Source organism: Myxocyprinus asiaticus, chromosome 11 (assembly GCF_019703515.2).
Source record: "Myxocyprinus asiaticus isolate MX2 ecotype Aquarium Trade chromosome 11, UBuf_Myxa_2, whole genome shotgun sequence".
Taxonomy (NCBI): Eukaryota; Metazoa; Chordata; class Actinopteri; order Cypriniformes; family Catostomidae; genus Myxocyprinus; species Myxocyprinus asiaticus.
In genome coordinates, this window is record NC_059354.1 from 48946346 (window position 1) to 48971331 (window position 24986).

Here is a 24986-nt window from a genome sequence, read left to right on the forward strand (position 1 = left end):
CATTGTTCCAAACGTATATGGATTTCTTTTGTCCGTGGAACACAAGAGGAAATGTTAGGCAGTATGTTAGTCTCAGTCACCATTCACTTCCATTGCATTATTTTTCCATAAAATGACTGATTGGTAACTGAGGCAGCTATTCTGTCTAACATCTGAATGTTTATGAGTATTTTTCTTTTTATAAAATTCATTATTTTATACATGAATGTTGCCATAATGTCAATTTATTAAGTTATGTGTGGTTCATTTATAAATGGCTTATAGGAATAATAATAATACTGATACCAAAAATCTGTTACAGTTTCACTGTAGACACAAGACGTAAACAACGTGTGTTAACGTGATTTTAGTATGATAAAATCACTAACCTTTATTGTGTAAAGTTATAGCCAATTTTACAACTTTGTTGTCATGACAATGTGATGTCAACAAACCCTAAAACGACTGTAAAATTTTCACAACTACAGCTCAAATAATACACAAATTTTAACAGAAGAATTAAGTGATTTTATATAAGCATAAGCTTCACATTTCTGCCTTTAACCCCTCCAAAAATTGACCCCATTGACTTCCATTGTAAGTGCATCACTGGAACCTCAATTTTTGCCTTTTGCGACGAGTCGAAATTTGTTTTTGTGGTAATCAACATTATGCCACAAATGCTGTCGACTGAGCTTAACTTACATTGAACCCGGAACATTCCTTTTAATGTCCTATGTGTGTTATTTCTTTAAAAATACAAATAAGAGAAAATATTTTCATATAAACCTTTGGAAAAGTCATGTTTGAAAGTTTCTTGCAGTGAATGTTGTTATCTGGGGGGAAAAAGCTGTGTTGGTTTAACACTTCTATCAGTTTAATATCTGTTCGGGTTCAGTGTTGCTCTGTCTACTCTGAGCGTTGTAGAGTATAACCCTCCTCCTGTAGTCTGTTTACTTCCTCTGTGTAAACACACAAACATATGCAAAGTTAAGCTAAAATATGCATGTATTTCTGTCCGTCGAGTGGGCGAACTAAACAATAAATTGGTGGAATTATGAAGTGTATCATGAATCAAATATTTCTTGATCTTCTGAGATAGAGTTGACCGTGTTATGAAAACATACTGTATCTTTCAGAACTCTAAATTTCCTTCCCATAGAAAAAGAAATATTTATTAAAACTAAGAATTTTCTGTCATCAAACGCACAATTAATGCTTGGTGCATTTGGTGGCCAGTCACGGTGAGGTAATAAGGAGAAAGTAGAAAAAAAAACTAACAATAAACTGTAAAATGTGCTAAAGTATGTCCAGTCTTATGCTGTTTGTGTCTGTGTGTAGCACCTGCAGCTCTGCGGATCCTTCTGAAGAATCCAGACATTCGAAACAAAGTTTAATTTTAAAAAGATCTGTGATCATTTCAGTCTGATCTGAACAGTTTAAGTCTCACATTTCAGCACAGATTGTTTTATGAATCTGTCACAATGTAACGCATCTTTACAAACAGACTGTTATTGAAGGATAGAGAGGTTAATGTTTCATATATGGAAACATTCACTACTCTTTTTTTTTTTTTTTTCTCAGTTCTCAAGTCTATATTGGACTTGACAGCAAACCTGCAGCTCGCGTGTGAGCATAGTAAACATGTGAAGAGGGTGTTTAAATTTGGTTTAATAAGAGAGAGAGAGAGAGAGGGTGGAAAATGGTCCTGAAAAACTAAATTATGGTGTAAAACACTTTCTTTAACATTATAAGTGGACTGATGCTTAAATAAGTAAATAATACAAAATGTTCTCATTCATCTCTCATGCCGCTGAATTCATTGTCTTTGAAACACTGAGACAAACACACATGGAGTTGATGTTTTGTCCCAATTGAAGGGTCAGTCTCTTGCTGTTCATGATCTCTTTTTGACACTTTATTATCTTAAGTTGACTACATCAGCTTTCTCTCTCTCCATCTCAATGGCCTTCTTGTCACATGTTACCAGACTTAATCTTATATTGATTCCAACACGTGTGCTTCACACCTGGCAGCACTCTCACAATACCACGGTTTCTTTTTCTTTACATTGCCGTGGTTTGCACGTAAAGCCATTGAAGGTCAAACCGCTGGATGTGCAATTAAGTGAGATAAATAGCCATGTCTGACATTAATGGACTCGTGACTACAGCCAAACCCAAGGCTCTTGGTCTACAGCAGACAGGTCTTTTCCAGTTCTAGACCAGGGCGATGTGTTCAATAATCAAGACACATTTGCAATGATTTTGCTGGTGATTGTGAACACAGCAATGATTTCTAAGCACTTTATTCGGATATTACGTTTCCTAAAGAGCGTGTCATTAGACTAGTTTTACAATCCGTTCTTGTCTTTTGACTTGTATTTAAATAGGATCTCTTATTTAAACTTTAGTAGCAAAAACAGCATTAGAGCTGGTATGTTTGATTCATTTCCTTGAGTCAGTTCAAGCTATTTCAACGAATTGATTGATTTATAACTCTGATTCACGCTTTCAAGCCATTTTAGAGCAGATACAAAAATGTTGGAGCCATCTAATGGATTTTTTTGGCTTCAATTATTACAAAGAATGAACTAAATCTGAACAAAACTATGAACTAAACTGTATGTTTTTATATTATGTTTAGGATGATTGAAATAGGATCATAATTGAAATATGATTTATTGATTTGATTGATTAAATGCCAAAGTTGTCATTGTTTGGATATAACGAGATGTCGATTAATTTGGCTTGTTCAGATTTGTACCTAGAGCGGTTAATATAGGGGTTGAGTCTTAACCGTGGGAACCAGAAACAATTTTTAGACCGTGTTTGGTTAACAATGCCAGTGGACATGAACTGTTTTCCATTCTGTTTCCCAAATTTTTTAAAAATGGATTTGTGGTGGTGGGAGTGGTGGATGAGTGCCGGCATGTGAATGGAAAGCAAGATCAGGAGAGGAGAACGGTAAGGACCATCACTTGGCAATGATTGTCTCTAACAGCTGTTTGTCATTGCAGTGAGAGTTTTTAAGAACGAGCCAGACGCCAGTGAGGGGAGAGAGCTACTCACGCACACACACCCAGAAAAAGCATGTGTTGACAGTCTGCTGAAAGCACACACACTCCCCTTTTTTCTCCCAATTTGGAATGGCCAATTCCCAATGTGCTTTTAAGTCCTCGTGGTCGCGTAGTGATTCGCCTCAGTCCTGGTGGCGAATCCCAGTTGCCTGCACGTCTGAGACCGTCAACCCGCGCATCTTATCACGTAGCTTGTTGAGCGCGTTGCCACGGAGACACAGCGCGTGTGGAGGCTTCACGCCATCCAACGCGGCAACCACGCTCAACTCACCACACGCCCCAGCGAGAACGAACCACATTATAGCGACCACGAGGAGGTTACCCCATGTGACTCTACCCTCCCTAGCAACCGGGCCAATTTGGTTGCTTAGGAGACCTGGCTGGAGTCACTCAGCACGCCCTGGGATTCGAACTAGCGAGCTAGCGAACTCCAGGGGTGGTAGCCAGCGTATTTTACCACTGAGCTACCCAGGCCCCCCTGAAATAAATGACCTTTTGAGTTGAATTTCCCCATCTCCCACTTCCTCTTTTCATCCCATCACTAACTTTGTCATAGGAGTTAAAATGAAATCTATGATTCCCACGGATTACATGCACCATTGGAACTTCCCATCGTTAGAACAGTGGCTCAAAATTGAAGATGAGCCACAACACTAAATATCACCAAAAGGCTGGAAAATATAGATATTAGGGCTGTCAATCGATACAAATTTTAAACTGAATTAATGACATGATATTAGGGCTGGGAATTGCCACAGATTTTCCGATTTCATATTACAAAGATATTTACTTGCTAATTCGATATATTTGGCTGTTAACTCCTTTTTCTCAGAAAGAAATGTCCATTGAAGAACAGTTGTGTCTGAAATGACAGTTTCACTCTGTAATACAGAATTTGCAGGTAAAAGGTAGGCATATGCAGAACTACCAATTGAGCAGTTGGTGCATTGTCTGAGCTATTAGTCGACTAGTCAGTGTTAAGGATGTATAATTAGGCTGCATTATGTCCATGTTACCCAATCAGATGTGTTTCATATGGATATACAGATGCTAAGCACAGCCATTTAACAGGGTAAATAACGGATATTCAACAATTAAAAAGGCTAAATAACTATAACCTTTTATCCCTATTAAAGTAAGAAACGTAAGAAAAAGCTTAAATACAGCACAAAACAAAACAGATGACGTGCTTCAAGTAACCGGAGCGCTTGAGGTCACATGTCGATTGACTCAGCATTAAGAAATGCACAGCTGTTAGATTAAAAATATTGTGGGGGCGTGACATGTAGTGCACAGCATCCAACATATTGATGAGCCTTTTTACAGCTAAACTATTTATTAAAGCAGTGTCAGAATCTGCAAAAAGACTTCTGACAAATACTCTCCACAACACCTCTCAAATTAACTTTTGGATTATGCATAATAACAGGAACATTGGTCACAGCAAAGGATTTGACGTCCGACAGTTAACAAGCGGCGCTTTGATGGCTGTAGCATTAAAGGAATAAATGTAAAGAATTAAAGAGACAAAACTTCTTAGAGAGAAAACCTGTTCTTGTGGAACTCTGCACAAATATATCTTCCTAGATTTATCTATCAATTATTGTGTTGGTATTAAGATAAAGGTGTATTATTTTTATTAAATAAAAAATAGATTTTTCATCAGGGTGCCGATTTTAAAATAGTTTGTCTCAAGAATCGTGATTTGTAACAATTGATTTTTCCCCCACCCCTAAATGATATGCCTAAGAAATTAATTGAATTAATCGTGTATATAAATATTTGCTGAGAAATCTGCTCACATAACAATAATTCAATGCACTGCACGGACAAAACAAAAGTTGCATACTCTAATAATTTGTTGGACCACCCTTAGCTTTGTTTACAGTGCATATTTGTCGTGGCATTGTTTCGACAACCTTATGCAAAGTCACAACATTTATTGCATTAATTTTTGGCTGAGATCTTGTATTGATGACGGGAGAGTCAAACCACTCCGTAAAGTACTCTCCAGCACATCCCAAAGGCTTTCAATGGAGTTAAGGTCAGGACACTGTGGTGGCCAGTTCATGTGTGAAAATGATTCCTCATGCTCCCTGAACCATCCTTTCACAATTTGAGCCCGATGAGTCTTGGCACTGACATCCTGGAATATGCCCATGCCGTCAGGGGAGAAAAAAACCATTGATGGTATACCTGGTCATTCAGTACATTCAGGTACTCATCTGACTTAATTTTATTGCCGCATAACATTGCTGAGCCTAGACCTGACCAACTGAAGCAACCCCAGATCGTAACACTGCCTTAAATCCAAACAGCAACTTTTTTGGCCAGGCAGTGTATATCAGGATTAGATCATTATAAATATACTGTATTTATCCTAAGGGCTTTTCTAAGGACCCATAAATGTACACAGGTGTCAGACGGACATATTTGGAGTGTCTCACTTTAGTTGCATTGCATCACGAACACACACTTTTTTTAGATCACTGTGTCAAGTTAAACGTAGTTTAAAGCTTAGTAAAACACTTCTCGAGATCCCTGCATCTTGCACTGCGCTCTGTCCAGCTGTGGTTTAATGCAAGAACTCATTCTTATCTTGCGCTGTCGCAAGTGTCAAGCAAGCCTGAGTGTAGTTTGTTGTCAGTAAAGCTACGTGTTGCCTAAACATCTAAAGTTTTGCTTACTGCCCCCTGCTGAAAACAGGTGGAGCTTCAAGTTTGAATTGCTCCGATGGTAGGAAAATTTCCTATTAATGATTAATTGCGTTCTTTTTTTTAATGCTTTATTTTTATATAATTAATCGCACTGAATTAACACGTTAAATTGACAGCCATTATACAGATGTGTGTTTTTTTTTTTTTTTTAGCTATATCACTTAGCCCTACCCCATACCTTATTTATTCCACAAATCATCAAGTACCCACACATCACTGCAACCTTCCTGTTTTCCAAAAGGAGACATTTTGGAGGGGGTTTGAATAGTGCAGATAAGTATGAATAAAAACAATCTGTCCAAACAATATGGCAAAAATACACTGTGTTCAATGTGACAATGAACCAAGAGACGTTCAATTCTGAAGAAAACATTCTGAGATGCCAGAGGAAACCTATTACACTAAACAGCATCAACTATTTGGGTTGTTAAAAAGTGATTTTCTGTAGAGCTGCAATCACTAACAGCTGTAACTGTGACTTCTAATGGAACAGAAATAAAGACATAGTAGGAGAGAAAGACAGTTAGAGCAAGAGAGAATAAAATGTTGGAGAAAAACAGAACGTACCTGTTTCACCCCAAAGCGTGTCATGAGCATCAATCTGTACAGTCAGTTCATTATTCAACGTCAACAAGCCTTCCAGCACCTGCCAAAACATCCGCTCATGTCAGTGACATACAATAATGCCAGAAAGTGACAACAAACTCTTTTAAGGTGTTACGACATACATGGGTTAAAACAAACTATTACAATGAGACTAATGAGCGAATCAAATCAAAGCGTACAAATAATCTACAAAAGAAAATTCACCAACAGTACCAAAATCAAAGATGCCTTTTTTTTCCCTCCATGACTCCATAAGGGGTAACATATATGGAGTATCACTCCTCGCATTAAAAAATTTAAAATAAATAAATATGAGGAACAATATTGAGTCAGGAGTTTATTTTATTAGGTAACGAGTTAATAAAACAAGTGCTTTAGAGGAAGAACTAATTGCCGGATTTGCTGAAGTTCACCAGGTTAGATGCATCAAATCTTTTAAAAATATTCAGAGTTCTTCCGAGGCACTTCGTAGAAATTTAGGGATATTACTACTTTTGGAAGGGAAGCTATACTAATTACAGATGATTTATAAAACATTTAACTTGAAAATAATGTTTGTGGAAACAGCCACAGCATTATTTAAATTATTTTTCATGCCATTTTTTCATCCTAAATAGCATGCAAAAACTAATCAAGCTATGATTCGTCACTTTACATACAATTGCGCTGCGTCTTGAGTATTTAAATGAAGTCACTGTCATTACTGTCAAACATGCTTCCTTTCTATGTAAATTAGACTTATTGTAGATTGCGCTTCATTCATAAAAATTGCCTGCCGCAATTCTGATCGCGTTACTACTGCGAATGAAAGTAGGCAGTAAAATGAATTTTATTTAAAAGAGACGTTTGTGTACATTTTCAACTGATCACACCAGCATTAATTTATCAAATAATAATCAACTGATGGAGAAGAGCGTTATAACCTGGCATATTAGATATGCTGTGTCGACAAGCGCACTTTCGGCATGTTTATGAGATAATTAAAGTGTCTGGATCACAGTGATGATGTACAGTCCCGGCAGGTTGTGTCAAATATGATGGTCTGCTGCATCCTCCGCTACATGGCACACAGAGTTGGCACGCAAGATTAGAATTGCCGTGCAAATAGATTTCAGCAGCAATTTTGTTGCCGTGTTTGCGCCGTTGCCTGAACTGCATCCTTTAGTGAATCGGGTGCTAAACAAGCTTAGACAGTGAGTGCAAAAAAACTGCATTTTTTCCGGGCGCAATTCATTATATATATAGTCCCACCCCCATGTCACATCATTGGTTGAGTAATGTTGTTGGGGCAGGTCTAAGCGTGTCACTCAAAACAAACACAGGAATTTTTATAGGACAGCAGGACACAGTACCAGCACTTTATAATAAGAGCTGCCTGTACACCAGAATATCTGCCAGTACTGTGTCAGGTAATGCGCATCATTGCAGGTACGGAATTGCCGGCAGTCTTCAAGCACTGCAGGGAAGTATATGCGCAATTGCTCAGTCAGCTCAAGGTGCTTTTTAATGTGACATTTGACACTATCAGCAAGGCTGTGCACATTTGCTGAAATTGCGCTGACGTTTTCAGACGGTCCCTTACCACAGCTACTCCACAGATTTAGCACGTTTTACCACAATGTGTGGGCTTTTCAGACGATCCCTTACCCACCGCAGGCAAAATTTCCAATGAATATCGAAGTTAAATTAACTTTACCATGCTGGGGTGGTCCCTCTTGAACAATTTCGCCATGATGCCATCTGATCAGCTTAAATACGGGACAAATCTTGTCTTGTATTGATTTGGTACAGGACGCATAATTTCATCTTTAAATACGGGACGATCCTGTATTTTATGGGATGGGTGGCAACCCTACGTGTACCCCAATTTGGGAAACACTGCTCTAACATACGCTGAATTAATAAGTGTGGACTGAAGTGTTGATGCTGGTACAATCTGAAGGTAGTTTCATCAGTAAGGTAAATGAATTCAAGAGCTTTCCCTCCTTCTTTAAAAGCTGAAACTGCTCAGCCTTAAACACTGGCCAGTTGCCATGGCTGTTCTCCCATGGCAACCGTATCCTTAAATCACCTATAAGATAGAGGGCTTTATTATACTTCAGCAAGATGAAATTGCAGCCAGTGTGCATACATCCCCATAAACTCATATCTGTGCGAGTATATTTCATAATATACTGTTTTGGTGGCATGAGGGGGACCTATACAATATTAGGCAGGTGGTTTTAATGTTGTGGTTAATCGGTGTATGTCTACATATCTAAACAAATATCTCCCAGACCAGCTGAACAGCTTCTACGCTTGCTTTGAACACGCAAACAAAGACCACCCTCTGCGTGCCACCGCAGCTCTACATGAGACCGTCCTAGGGGTCTCAGAGGATGATGCGAGGAGGACTTTTCAATGAATCCACTTACGGAAAGCCGCTGGACCAGATGGAATTATGAGTTGTGTTCTGAAAATCTGCAGTGTTCAGCTAGCTGCTGTTTTCACAGATATTTTCAGTCTCACCCTAAGCACATCAATAGTTCCCACCTGCTTAAAAACCACCACCATTGTTACCATTCTCAAGAAAAACAAAGTCTTTAATGACTACAGGCCAGTGGCACTCACATCTACTGTGGATGCCATATCTCTTGCACTGCATACCACACTGGCTCACCTGGAAAACAGAAACAGCTATGCCAGGTTACTATTTGTCGATTGCAGTTCAGCATTTAACACGGCCTTTCCATCAAAACTCAAACAGAAACTGCTTAACCTAGGACTCAGACCCACTTTATGCAAATGAATACTGTATTTTCTCATTGGCAAACCCCAGCATGTGCGAATGCATAAAAACACCTCCTCCTTTCTGATCCTCGACACTGGCACACCACAGGGAAGTGTGCTGAGCCCACTACTGTACACCCTGTTCACCCATGGCTGTGTAGCCAGATACAGCTCCAATACCATCATAAAGTTTGCTGATGACACCACCATAGCAGACTTGATCACAAACAATGATGAGACAGGGAGGAAGTGAGGCTCCTGGCAGAGTAATGCCAGAGTAACATCCTTGCTCTTAATTTCAGCAAAACAAAGGAGCTGGTTATTGACTTCCGGAAACAGAGAACAGTGCATGCACCCATCTACTACATAGGAGATGATGCTGTTGACAGGGTGAACAGTTTTACATTTCTTGGGGTCACACTCACTTCTACCCTCAAGTGGACTGAGCATGTAAAGACTGCCATCAAAAAGCTCACCAACGTCTTCACTTCCTCAGATGTCTGAGGAAAACTCGGATGTCCACAGCAGTATTGACCAGTTTCTACAGGTGCTTTGCATTCATTACATCCTGGTACAACAGCTGCTTGTTTAACATCTCATGTGTGATTCTGCATGTTATTACCTGTGTTGGGAGTAATGCGTTACAAAGCAACGTGTTACTGTTATCTGATTACATTTTGCGGTAACGCAGTAATGTAACATGTTATTATCAAAATTAAGTAATCTGATTACAGTTACAGACATGAATAAAATTAAATTACTTGGATTACACATTTATTGCTAAAACATTAATATTAAGTAGAATGCATTTTCTTTTCTTTTTTTCACCCAATTTGGAATGCCCAATTCCCAGTGCGCTTTTAAGTCCTCGTGGTCGCGTAGTGATTCGCCTCAATCCGGGTGGCGGAGGACGAAACCCAGTTGCCTCCGCGTCTGAGACATCAACCTGCGCATCTTATCGTGAGCGCATTGCCACGGAGACATAGTGCATGTGGAGGCTTCACGCCATCCACCGCGCTCAACTCACCACGCGCCCCACCGAGAACAAGCCACATTATAGCGACCACGAGGAGGTTACCCCATGTGACTCTACCCTCCCTAGCAACCGGGCCAATTTGGTTGCTTAGGAGACCTGGTTGGAGTCACTCAGCACACCCTGGGATTCGAACTAGCGAACTCCAGGGATGGTAGTTAGCGTCTTTTACCACTGAGCTACCCAGGCCCTCTAGTAGATTGCATTTTCAGATGTACTGATTCCTATGTTGGTACCTTTATGTGTGCTGCTGTGTCAGCAAATGAGCATGCGCTGTAACAAACCACCATGGCATAGAGGACACGTATCGAGGCGACGGCAGATGAGTGAGTGGCGTTACTATGGATGCAGCGGAGTGTTGTTGTTTATTCAAATTTAAAACGAAAGTAAAGCCTTTCAAGATTTCATGCGTTCACAATCAATCTCAGCGAGCTCTGTGTCAGCGTGCTCCCAGCCCTGGCTGAGGCACGCAAGGCTGGGCTGCCGACAAATCCTCCTTAAATATCCATGCTCTGCCCCATCCTCGCGCATCTCCCTTAGGATGTCCCTCTGTAGCTGCCGCGGGAGGAGAGGGTATCGGTTACGGGTGTATATGGAAAACAGCGCTCGTTCCCGTCTGATAGAGGGATATATCGCTCATAAGGTGGGAGCATTTGCAGAACGGCGTCTTGAAAAAGATGTCGCTAAGCAAACGGCTCTTGTAAGTTCTTTATGTACTGTACACAATAAAACGCAAACACAGTGCTAAAGCGTTACAGATGCGCAAGTGATAGAGGACACTCAATTCGTCCGAGCACAAGCAGGGAGGTAGAAATAATCCACCTCGCTGTAAAGTTGTGTAAACACACACATGCTGCACATGTACACACACAAACAGACATACATGCACACAGACATGCATGATGCAACAAACAAGCAAACCTGTATATGCACACCAAAAAGAAAGAACAAGCATTCAAATACACAATGGTTTTACTATCAAAGCTGTCTGCAAATGGGTTTTCAGAAATGCTTTCAGTTCATTAGTATTCTTTTTCTGTCTTTCACACCAACACAAACAAAGGTAAACAAGCTTACGGTACACATACATGCCACACACAGATAAGAAGGTTGTAGACAGCAGATACACACACACACACACACCTGAAGATATTACTACATCAAATTTGAGATAAGAAGTTAAGTTGCATTTTTAGAAATGCATTGGATCCAACTTTAGCCAAGTTGCTGTCTTTATCATATTGCTGTAATTTGGTTAATATTTCAGTCTATATTAAAGTAATAAAAGAGCTATTAGTGTCACATTTGTTTTTGTTTTCCGCAGGTTTGATTGGGTTTTGAAAGTAACTTCAAAGTAATTAGTAATCTAATTTAAATTTTTATTTGCAAAAGTAATCAGTAGTGGATTACTTTTTTGAAAGTAACTTTCCCAACACTGGTTATTAATGTGTATTGATACAGATTACTAAATAACTTTCGCTATGAGATTTCAATAGTTAAACAGAGGCCTTATATCGATGCTTGAGACATAGAACTTGAAAATATATACAGTTTGACCAGATTAATTCAACTAGACAGTAAAAACATCCAGTAACATTTAATAAATATAAGCAAAATACTCTCCATTGTGTGAGCACACTCATGTACGTAAACAGATTTATTGATTGAATTGCAATAGAAAAAGTTGGTTAGAAAAAATACATTACTCCAGTTAATTTCTGATACTTGCAAGTGTGTGCAGAAGAGTATGTGTGTGTGCTTACATGTATATGTCCCATACTGCAGGCTGCTATGAGTCCCTGCTGCAGTGCTTTGTTCTTCAGGCTGAGGTCCATCTGATGACCTTCATCACTCCAGGTCAACTCCAGCAAACACGTAATGACCTCGGGATGACCCCGCAGAGCCGCATGCACTAATGCACACTGACCGCTCTTGTCCACGTGATCCACCTGACCGCAAACAAAGAGTCGAGAGTTAATTAAGGTTTGCATAGGTTTGGGGGAATAAGTACACATCAGTGAGATACACTTTAAAAGCTCAATACAAAAACACAGACATTCCATTACTCCTACATTATGCATGTTACAGTTCTTTAACTTTTCTTCAAGGAACATTAAATAGATTAGTAAAGACACACATCCCATTTCAGATGATGTTACAAATCCCTTTTACTTTTCAACCCTTCCCCTCAAACCACCTGGCTGTGGTATGTAACGCCTTCACCATCCATTTAATTCCTCACATTCGTGTTGAATATGTTGTTTCACTCACACACATAAATGGACTGCACACAATGTTTCATGCTGACTCATGTAAGAATGAATTATAGTTAGACTTTTGGAATTATTGGTTATCTGCAAAAATCTATGCTGAAAGTTGCTGTTTTTTTTTTTGGTTTTTTTTATTCCTCTGAGTATTAGAACAACTTTATTCTACAGTGCAAGTAGAATCTAAATACATTTATATGGTAACCAATATTATGCCAAAAACAGGCCAAATTTGAACTTAAAAGCATTGGGGTGCTTTTTTTTTTTTTTTTTTTTTTTTTTTTTATGTCCCAGAGGATGGTGTCTGTTATTTGTGCATGCTGTTTTTTTTTTGTGAAAACTAAAACATTTTCAATAAAAATAAATTAATGTTTTTTTTTGTTTTTTTTGATTGTGACAGTTTTCATGTCAATTAATCTAATTTCCCCCTTCAAGTCTCATTACCATAACACCCCGAAACATTTGACTTTTCTTTGTTTTTCTCTTTAATGGTTATTTTTGTTAGCTTATTATTACATACAGTACTGTGCAATAGTTTTAGGCACATAAGATGTTTCACAAAAGCATTTATCTTAAGATAGTTATGTATATCTTCAGCTTTAGTGTGTCAATAGGAAAAATACATGTTAGACTCCCAAACATTACTTTTGCAAATAGAAAAGATTAGAATAGAAGAACAGGGAGCCCTGCAACAGATGTCATGGCCCCCACAGAGACCCCCACTGAACATCGTGTCAGTCTGAGATTACATAAAGAGACAGAAGCAACTGAGACAGCTTAAATATATAGAAGAACTGTGGTGAATTCTCCAAGAAGCTTGGAACATCCTATCTGCCAACAACCAAGAAAAACTGTGTCCAGGTGTATCTAGGAGAATTGGGGCTGTTTTAAAGGCAAAGATGGCCACACTGAATATTGATTTAGCTTTTTTGTGTTTACTGGACTTTGTATGACATTAAGTGATCAATGAAAACTATTTATGTCATTATTTTTGAAGACATCCTCACCATGCAACATTTTTCACAAGTGCTTAAAACTTTTGCACAGTACTGTATGTATTTTCTTTTGCTGTATAACCGTATTAATGCAATACAGTTATTTTAATAAAACAAATTATAGGAAGTACAATAAATCCTACCATGCTGTATAAATACTTCACAATTTAAATAATATATATGGTGTCATTTTTATATCAACAGAACTTGAATTTGAAAAAGCCTCCGAATTCATGATCTTGAAAAAAGTGTAATTTGATGTTTTCGAAAATTTTTGCTGTTAATTTTAAATATAAAATGTGTATTCACCTAAAAAAAATTCAGGTTGTGAAATTCAAGTTTTTATTATTCAAGTGGTAAATTCCTGGTCATGAAATTCAGGTCTCAATATTCTGGTTGTTGAATACGGGTTGAGAAATTCAGGTGGCAAAATTCGAGGATGACATCCGGGAATGCAAGGAAGAGCAAACGAGTGTCGATGTAATCCATCTCTCTCTTGGACAATCACAAAGTGATGGAAACAACACAAAAGTCATTTTAAATGAATTAATGAATATACTGTTTATATAATACACATATAGCAGTAAATATATACTATATACCCTACATTTTTAATAATGTGCAAAATGTCTTTTCTTTGCTCCTTGGCAATTCACACTGAATAGTTTGAAATAGATAAATACATGATGTTGTATTTTAAATGTTTTTATTTATTTTATGTTTTATATTTAATTTTAAATCAATCTGTTTTTGTTTGATCTGTAAAGCACTTTGGGGCAATTTCTGTTGTTTTTAAATGTGCTCCATATATAAAGGTTGACTTGACATTGAACAGATCTTCTGAAAAGGCAAGTAAAATTATTCACATGCATGTGTACATGCCCAGATAACACAATCTCCAGTTGATCCAGAACATTGGCCAATCTCAGCGGTACATCACCGTAAACAACTCTCATTCAGAAGTTTCAAATGTTTTTGTGTTGTTTTGTGGTCTGATTAATTACAAAATGTCTGTGATGATCACGTCTGTATTAATGCAAGAGCTGCTTTTAACTCATGAAGAACACAAAAAAAGTGAATGCAACCGAGGCAGTTTATGACTAATGTTTACTAATTGTAGTCTGGCGGTGTGAATAAAGTCTGTGCTTCATAATCTTATGTGTTATTTTCTCCCCAATTTGGAATGCCCAATTCCCAATGCGCTCTAAGTCCTCGTGGTGGCGTAGTGACTCGCCTCAATGAATCTCAGTTGTCTCCACGTCTGAGATCGTGAATCCGCGCATTTTATCATGTGGCTTGTTGAGCGCGTTACCGCGGAGACGTAGCGCGTGTGGAGGCTTCACGCTATTCTCCACGGCATCCACGCACAACTCACCACCTGCCCCACCGAGAGCGAGAACCACATTATAGCGACCACAAGGAGGTTACCCCATGTGACTCTACCCACCCTAGCAACCGGGCCAATTTGGTTGTTTAGAAGACCTGGCTGGAGTCACTCAGCACACCCTGGATTCGAACTTGCGACTTCAGGGGTGGTAGTCAGCGTCAATACTCACTGAGCTACCCAGGCCCCCTCCTTAAGTGTTGTTTATTGACCAAAATTAGTATATACACATAATAAAACATACTGTAAATTGACATTATAGTGCTTTTTTTTATTTTATTATAATGTGTTACAATCATGACATAGTCTGGGTGTTATGAACTTAACATAGTCCTATGTGCATTTTCAGTTTAACTGTATGCGACTCCATTGTGTTATATAATTATATATATATATATATATATATATATATATATATATATATATATATATATATACTGTATTTGACATGTGCACAGGTAACTGACATGTCTAAATAAAGCAGAAACCAACAGGTGTTATATCTCTGTTCTCCACCTTCATCGCTGCTTGACTTGGGTGAAATGAAGCCGTGTCACTTGAAAGATAAAACTTTAATGAAAGAAGAATGAATGTTACATTTATGTAGTGCTTTTCTGACACTACACTCAAAGCACTTTACACAGTGAACAGGGGACTCTCCTCAACCTCCACCAGTGTGTGATGGCAGCCATAGTGCACCAGTACACTCACCACACACCAGCTATTGGTGGAGAGGACGGAGTAGAGTTATACAGTCAATTAATGGAGGGGGATTATTAGGATAATAAAATGTTAGCTCTGGAAAGTGATACTAAACAGCAGTATCACTTTTTCAAGATTTATAAATAGAAACAAAAATGTCACTGGCTTTTGTTGCATCCCACAGCGCAGCACTCTGTCTGAAAGTAATCATCATACAGTGATGTCACATAAAACAGGTCAATATGCTCATGCATTACCGTAATTATTATTATTTTTTTTTGTATCTGTACGAATTGAGTGTCCTGATTAATAATAGCTACAGGAAATTACAAAAAATACTTTATATGCCTTTTTTAAAAATTTTTTTTATTGTTAATACTTAAAAGAAAATGTGAGGAACAAAAAGACTGACATTTAAGGTTAAATTACTCGTGTAATGATCAATTTTCTATTTTGATCTTTCATGCATGCATTACATGCAAGACAAAAGAAACTATACCACAATACTGCTGTCTGATTTTAGTAAGGGGTAGGCTACAATGCAAATGCACATATTACAGAACACTTCTATAAAGTATATATGGAGCCCAGATTTGTATTATCATAAAATAAACATAATAAGACACTGACAAATCATCAGTAGTCTACATATGTAATAAATATGAGATTAGACGATCCAGTATTTTGATAAAAATATTAAAAAGTGAGGTGGCATGTATCAAGCAATCCAGACTGGTAATGTAAACAATTTGGTACAGAATGTGTGTTGTACATTCGAAGATCACTATATTTTCATTCAGCACTGGTTCAAATGTGCAAGAGAATGTGAAATACAATAAATATTATCAAACAGCCAAGATATGCAACACATACTTACAAAACGGGTAAAGGCCGTAGGCTGTATCATTTCACTTATTTACAGTAACAAGAGGTAGCTATCTACCCGATTCATATTACCATGGATGTAATGATTAAACACACAGTTGTTCTCTGAAGGTGGAGAAATGTATTTATAATATATATACACACTGGGGGCCAAAAGTTTGGAATAATGTACAGATTTTGGTGGTCACACCGTGAACAGGGGACTCTCCTCAACCACCACCAGTGTGCAGCATCTGTTGCTGTTTTTGACATCAGTAATGTCCTGACTATACTCTGTGATCAGATGAATGCCACTTTGGTGAATTAAAGTACCAATTTCCTTCTGAAACAGCTAAATCTGTACATTATTCTAAACTTTTGGCCACCAGTGTGTGTGTCTTCTACTAATACGACTACTACATTTTTATTTATTTTTTTGCAGACTTGCAGTTAAAATGATGTAGTTTGATTATTCGTTTCCACTGGTAAATGTCCTTTACCCATATGATTATGAAATAAGGTTCTTGATGAAACTTTGATGAAGCTGTTAGGTGAAGAATCCAATTTACTGATTAAGTTGATCGTTTCTTCAAAACACATTATTGAAACATTCTAATAAGTATCCTTAAAGTATACCTTTTTGTGTTTTCACAGTGTTGTTGTCACAGTTGTTTAGAATGACTTTTGAGCTGTTTCACTTTGTGATTGTCCAAGAGAGAGATGGATTACATCGACACTTGTTTGCTCTTCTTTGCATTCCCGGATGTCATCCTCGAATTCTGCCACCTGAATTTCTCAACCCGTATTCAACAGCCTGAATACTGAGACCTGAATTTCACAACCTGAAATTTTTTGAGGTAAATTCACACAAAATATTTTCAAATATTTCAAATTAACAGCAAAAATTGTCGATAACTTCAAATTACACTCAGTCTTTTTTCAGGATTATGAATTCGGAGGCTTTTTCAAATTCAAGTTCTGGTGTTATAAATATATCTGTGATGAGGAGGAGGCGGGAACCGGCTGAACAGTCGAAGTAATATTTTAATAAGAACTTAAACAAAAATGATCCCTCTCTTATCTCTTATCCCTCTCCTTGGCTGATTAGCCCGACTGGGGGTCGGCCGTGCATAGTCACAGCCTAGCCCCGCCCTCCTCCGCATCACAATATCATTGTTTAGCATTACAATAATGAAAATGCGATTTTTTGCATTATGGTAATGAGAATTGGCTTGGGGTGGGGGGTTGTCCTTAATTGTCATGAGGGTGGTGTCACAATGCAAAAGAATCTTTTAGGTTTAATTTTATTTGCTAAAATAAAAAAAGAAGCAAAAAATAAAAATAAAAAGCAAAAAATGCTGTCGATTGAGCTTAACTTGTACTGAACCTGGAATATTTCTTTAAATATAGAGCATTATAGGAGCAAAGTCTCCATCATTGCAAAATAATAGTCCTCGGTGTGTTTCAGGCTTGTTTATGGTTAAAAGTCCCACATTATGCACCAGATCTTCGATTCTGGTTGATTAATCGGTCGAATTTATGCAAATTCTTCCAATCTCTGCATTATTTACTGTAGCTTGCAATTTCTTATAATTTCTCACATTTTTCCTCAAACTGTGAATCTGAGGTAATCCGGTCGCTTTTCTTCATATTGACAGCAGGCAAAACAAGTGCTCGAAAAGCTTGAAGCAGTCGATACATCTCCAAATGCACAGCTGCCATTATATAATCTCCACAGTAACAGAATATATCCTTCACGTCTCCTCCACTGTCACAGCGTGTCATTAAATCTGCATGTATGAGTGAACCCGCAATAACAAAGAACATTTGCCATTACACGAAGTTCCCAGACTAGCTAAAATTGACAAAATATTATATATAGTAAGTATTATATGAAAATAGTATATGAGAATATATTGATGTATTTTGAGTTTAAATGAGCTAGTAATCCACTTCCCTGATGAAAAAGGTGTGTAGAAAATACATGTAGTCCACAACACTAGTTAAAACCATCATTATAAAATCATGAAGATTCACTAAACGAGTCGGCACGTACTAGAGCCATTCTACCAGCACGGTTGAGAACGGTTGAGTACGGTTAGCTAACCATGCCAAGAACTCCGGGCCGAGAACGGTTCATATGCTGCTGAACCGTGCTCCAGTGGAAATGCTACTTTAACCGTACCATGCTCCGAACCGTTCGGCCCGATGGTGGAAAATGTCTGTACTGTTGCAGTATGGAAAGACGATTTTTTTTTTTTTTTTAACTATAGGTTGATTAATCGTTTATCGGCCCTTTCCACCACCTTAAGCCCTGTAAACACATGCAGCGACTTTATCGCTTGATGTCGCTAGTCTCTGTACTGTGAGCGTTTCTACTGCTGTCTCTCTAATGTTATTGGTGGACTGCATGTCTGGGCATATCTTTTGAAAATCTGATCACAGGTGAGGTATTTTGCCAGTAAAACTAAGATTTCATTCTAATTTGACAAGGCATCAGTTTTCATGTCCCTAAAAATGAAACTGCAGCTGTGCTCAATACATCATAACATCAATAAAATTAACGATCTATCAATGAACAAATCAAACTCACTCAGATGGCCGACAATTTTTTTATTATATTCACGTATGTGGTTACAAACAAAACATATAGAACAGTAAAAAAAAAAATCGCTCACAGAAACATCTCTGCCAGCACTCAACTCCATTATCTCATAGGAGACGGGTGACGGGTGACGTCCCAAAAGTCGCTCCTCATTTGCATAAAGTTAAACTTTTATCAGCTTTGTTCTGTTGCCAAAAGTCGCCAACTCTAATTGAAAATGAATGAGATGAGGTCGCTGGAGTTATCATATTGGCAAAAACGACTACAGGTCGACCTCTAGAATGAATTCATCCATATGAAGGATTCTAAATGGATTCATAAATGAAAGTTATTTGTAGTCAGTGTATTACAAAGTTCTCTCACCTTGGCTCCTCTCTTACAGAGCAGACTGACCAGTCCCAGATGCCCAGCAGCCGATGCGTAACACAGTGAACTCATGCCATTCTCTGAAAGCACGTCAACATTCGCCCCAAACTCCAGCAGCAGGGCGACCATCTCTTGATGACCCAGGTGAGACTGGACGCAGAGCACTGGGGCGTTGTTCAACACCTCCGTACGATAGTTGACATTCGCCCCACCCAGCATCAGCAAACGACTCACCTGTGGACAGGTATTAAACAGTTTAAGCAATATCAGTCTCTATAGTATAGGAAAGACCGAGGCTAGTTATCACATGGCCTATATATCCGCAACGATAAAATTTGGAGCCAAATGTCCTATAACATCAAATGTGTGTTTTTTTTTTTTTTTTTTTTGCAGAGGTTTTGTATGTTGTTTTCAAACACATCGGCAATTACCCTCCAAAGTAACTTTCCACCATGATCATATGTGTTATAGATCTTGGGTAAAAAAAGTGAACATAATCAAACCACACTGGCACACATTAAGGATTTTTATCGAAAGGTTTAAATGTGTTCTTATGACAAAGGTATCTTTCAGTCAGGGTTGCACAAGTGTGACGTTGTATTATAATTTTTGAATTTACAATATTTGTTGGCCAAAACATTATTTTGATATTTCTGTATGTAAACTTTTCAATTTTTGTTGCTTAATGATTCATTTTGTGCTTTATAATTGCTTTACTTTTTGCTAAAAGCCAATAATAGGCTGTTTAATGCAGGCATCGATTTTGTTTTTGCTGGTGGATGTGACGGGGGAACGCGTGTCCCCAATGATCACATGAAACTTACAGCACTGGTTTAATAGCAGGTTCCATTGTGACAACTTACCCCATATAGTGGGAGGATGTTGTCACAAAAGGTCAATGCCTAAATAATATTTATTTAAATATTACCACTTCATGAGCACATTTTATCAAAAATTGCGCCGTTTATGAAAAACTCCTTTTCATTCAGATGGGATGCTCTGTAAAGCTTGTCCGGTAAACAAAGGGGCGGAGCTTAGCAAAGGATCAACAGTAGTGATGTTTCGTTTGTGAATGGGTCAGTCTTTTTGAACAAATCATTTAAAGGGATAGTTCACCCAAAAATGAAAATTCTCTCATGATTTACTCACCCTCATGCCATCCCAGATGTGTATGACCTTTCTTCTGCAGAACACAAATTAAGATATTTAGAAGAATATTTCAGCTCTGTAGTTCCTCACAATGCAAGTGAATGGGTGCCAAAAAATGTTTAACTCCAAAATCCACATAAAGGCAGCATAAAAGTAATCCATATGACTCCTGAGGTTAAATCCATGTGTTCAGACACGATTTGATATGTGTGAGTAAGAAGCAGATCAATATTTAAGTCATTTTTATGTCATAAATTCACACCCACACCTATCAAATCGCTTCAGAAGACATGGATTTAACCACCAAAGTCATCTGGAGTACTTTTATTTTGCCCTTATGTGGATTTTGGAGCTTCAAAATGTTGACACCCATTCACTTGCATTGTATGGACCTAAAGAGCTGAGATATTCTTCTAAAAATCTTAATTTGTGTTCAGCAGAAGAAAGTAAATCATGTAAATCTGGGATGGCATGAGGGTGCGTAAATGATGACAGAATTTTCACTTTTGGGTGAACTATCCCTTTAAGTCACCTCCATACACTGACTCATATATCTCATTCACTGACGTCTCTCCCTTTTGAAGCCAATGAGCTATTTTTAAAGCATGAGACTGACTCTTCATGCCTGTAAAGGCTGAGCCAATAGCATTTGAGTGCGGACTGTGAGGCAGCATTTCATTTGGTTCAACCCATTGAACGAATACACCCTTCACTAAACCAATCGAGTTGTTCATTTGAGTCTGAACAAGATAAGTCTCATTTATGAATGAACTGAATGTACCGGTATACTCATTAGCGAACTAAATGAACGACTCATGTCCATGTCGTTCGTGAATGAGGATCTGTCGACTGACTGAACGAGAAGAGGTATCTCGTTGTTTCAGTTCGGCATGTGAGTCAATCGCGTTCAACAAGAGAGAAAGGGGTGAAATGCAAATAAGATCAGTTGTAGACAAGCAATTAATGAATTAAGGATAATTAGACTTGTTCTGGTTCAATGCAAAAATGCTTGTAGATATGGCGCCATCTACAGGCACCAAGACGTAATTTGCAGAAATGGTTTATGAACGAATCAATGAACGAATATGAATTAATCTTTTTGGTGAAGGGATTCAAAAGACTTGAATTACAGAAATGAATCAAAATCACCACCACTAATCAATAGTTATTTACAGTTAAGGTTGAATATGGACTCATTTATTTTTCCCCACCTCTAATCTCCAGTCTTTCTCTCTGAAGCAGCGCATCATCCTACGTTTAAAGTTCACTAAGAACAAACTGCTGATTGACACAGCACGCTGATCACAATTCACTAACTCATTAAGTGCTCCAGTGTGCCGCAGCACATTGTGTGCCAGTCATTAATCAGCCTGCAATTCTGCTTTTGAATAACAAATGTTTAATCAGAAGCGGCTGTGCAGCAGCAGCGGCTGTGCGGCACCAGAGATGCTGAGAACGATTGGAAATGAAATTTGTTTAATTTTCCCAAACCACATGAGGATGTTTAGACACCAACTTGGGAAAGAAAGGGAGCAGATCAAGAAAACAAAAAGAACAAAGAAATATATATATAGCTGCAAGCAGAAATTACTGGGCCAAACAGCTACATTTAAAAGCACAACAGACAGATGCAGATGCAATTTATAGACTAGCCTTGGTGGGGTTCGAACACACAACCCTTGGGTTACCCACTGCTCTGGACTACCGACAGGTGTGCCAACTGCAAAATAATGCAGAACACTGCAGAAACAATACTGTTACTGTAACAGCCAAATGAATTTAAATCCTTTTTTTCTCTGGCATGGTCTGAGGACCATCTGAGAACTTGACTTTTGAATTTTGTAGGATGAGTGGCGAAAAAACTTCCACTAGGTTGCACCGTCCTAACTGGGGAATCTTGTTAAAATCTCAGATGAAAATGTATTAATACTTCATGTATTTGTTGTAATGCCTTTAAAGTGCATGGATCTCAACAACTATTTTTATTAATATACAGTTAAAAACACTACATTACTGTAACGCAAAGCTAATGAGAACCATCTCTGAGAATATTAGGAATGAAAAAAACAAAAACAAACAAAAAAATCTCGAAAGTAAAACGTCCAGGTGCATTACGGTAATGAGAATTTGGGGAGGAAATGTGCTTCAAGGAAAGTTCTGAGTTTAATACAAGTGCAGTACAATCGACAGAATTTGTGGCAAAAGTTTGATTACAACAAAAATGTACTTTGACTCGTCTCTCGTTTATTTAAAACAGCAGAAATCTGTGTTATACTGAGCCACTTACAATGGAAGTGAATGGGGCCAAACCGTAAACGTTAAAATACACACTGTTTTAAATGAATAGCCACAAGACATAAACAATATACATGTTAACATGATTTAGCTGTGATAAAATCACATTAACGCATATTGTTTATGTCTTGTGGCGATACTTATGCAACGGTGAGTATTTTAACGTTTACGGATTGGCCCCATTCACTTCCATTGTAAGTGCTTCACTGTAACCCAAAATTGTGCTGAGACCCGAATGTGACTGCTGTGTGCGTTTTCCATTTCGCTTTTTGATTTGTAACTAGTAGCACCTAATATATAAGCAAAAAATAAATAAATACATTTCTAGAGCAAATAGTTTTCCCAAAAATGTATGTCCACATACTGTATGTGGACAGTGGGACTAAGTTGTGAAATTTTAAATAATACCAAGCTATAGAAAGTCAGATTTTTTTAATCAAATAGTTTATGATGTGTCCAGGAGTGTTGATTATTCATGTTTTTGAGACGTTACAGACATTACAGCTGATTTTCTATAAAGCTGAATAAATAATTCTGATTCAAAGTAATGTCCAGCATCATCCAATCACAGCCAGCCATGTTAAAATAAAATGATACATTATAAATTCTAAATCTATGTACTGATTATCATTGTCACATGTCTGTCAAACATGTTGAGTGATCCAAACATCATCTGCAGCCTGAAACTGAACTTTAGATCACATTTTAGGAGTGAATGCACTTAACTGCATAGAGAGCTATAGGATGCTCCCTTGCTCCCTATTTAGTGAATGACTTAACCTCCAGTGTGCTGTCTGTCTGCACTGGTCTCAGAACAGTTCAAAATGCACCTTATTTTCATCCTAACTCCGTATAAAGCCTCTGAAAGCAACATTTTTCAGCTTTTGCATGAATACATTTATTCTCAATGTGAAAATACACAGTAAATATATAGGAATGCATTTACTAACGTTAATGAATAGAACCGTATTGTACAGTGATAACAAAATAAAATATAACAAATTTTATATTAAAATGGAGCAAAATGACCCACAGGTGTGTTAGTTGAAAATTACTCAAAATGACTAACGTGTTTTTTCAACTTTTGAGGGAATAATGTCCAATTTTCCACATATGTGGACTTGCATGTTTAAATGAATGAATTTTTTAAAGCTGCATATCAAATGAAACTAGAGATGCTACTCATTACAACCAAACAGGTTTCAATCAAAAAACTTAAGAGGTTTCTTACCAGAGGCACTTTTATTGGTGCTGCGCCCGAAGTAGCGCTTCATGGAAATCAACGTCACGCTGTTGTCACGTGACTCGGTGTGGCAGACGTTTAACACTTAAATGACAGTGTAAGTGTAGAGTGTTGTGAACAGTATTCAATCAGTTTAAATTCATTAAAATTATGCGTTGCGTATAGCGAAGCCAAAATACTACGTCCAAACATGTGGTCGTGGGGTCGCACGAGGTTAAAGAAAAGGAAGGACGAATCGAAATTAATTTAATTTTGTGGTAATCGACATATGCCAAAAATTCAGTCGATTGAGCTTAACTTGGATTGAACCTGGAAATCTTACTGCAAAAAAACCGTAATGGTCCTCAAGTAGGCTTCATTTTCCTTATGCAACATATCATTTCTCATGTTTTGTCTTTTGATTTTGGGGTGAAATGTGACCTGGACGTGTTTCAATGGGATTCACCCAATAAGAACAGCAACACAATTAATTGCTACACAGAGTGGAAGTGTTGTATGACACTGTCACTATGATCAATGGTGTTTTCAGTCAGTACGCATCAAAAAGAAGAACACACTGTCACATTGTGCTGGGAGGAAGAACGGTGCGGAGGGGGACGTTAAGATGAATGTTAATAGCGAAGGAGAAAAATAAGATAATTTTAGCTTGAAGGTAAAGTCCATCATTTCTGTTGATAATTACTCTGGTGTCTCATTACAGCAGTGTGTCCTCAATAACACACATTATCTACCAAAAAACAATCACTGGTCCGACTCTACTATTAGATGACTTTTACTTTATTTAACGAATCTAAAAGTGCTTGGTAATTACTTAAAATGCCAAGCATCCTTTGCATTTTACAGTTTTCATTTTTGAATCTTACACGAAAAATGGAAATGGATCAAAACAATGGTGTGAGGACATGCAGCATTAATCTGAGAATTCATGGCAGC

At 37.9% G+C, this 24986-nt stretch overlaps 1 protein-coding gene across 1 annotated transcript in view; it reads right to left on the reverse strand.

Annotated features, from left to right (window-relative positions):
• The window catches only part of LOC127448217 (protein TANC1-like), a 248275-nt gene that overhangs the window by 22969 nt on the left and 200320 nt on the right, over window positions 1-24986 (reverse strand). The window contains exons 16-18 of the mRNA XM_051710591.1: window positions 19364-19600; window positions 11947-12132; window positions 6343-6421 (exon numbers count right to left, since the gene is read on the reverse strand). Coding sequence (XP_051566551.1) covers window positions 6343-6421; window positions 11947-12132; window positions 19364-19600 — 502 coding nt within the window. The remainder of the gene's footprint in view (window positions 1-6342; window positions 6422-11946; window positions 12133-19363; window positions 19601-24986) is intronic.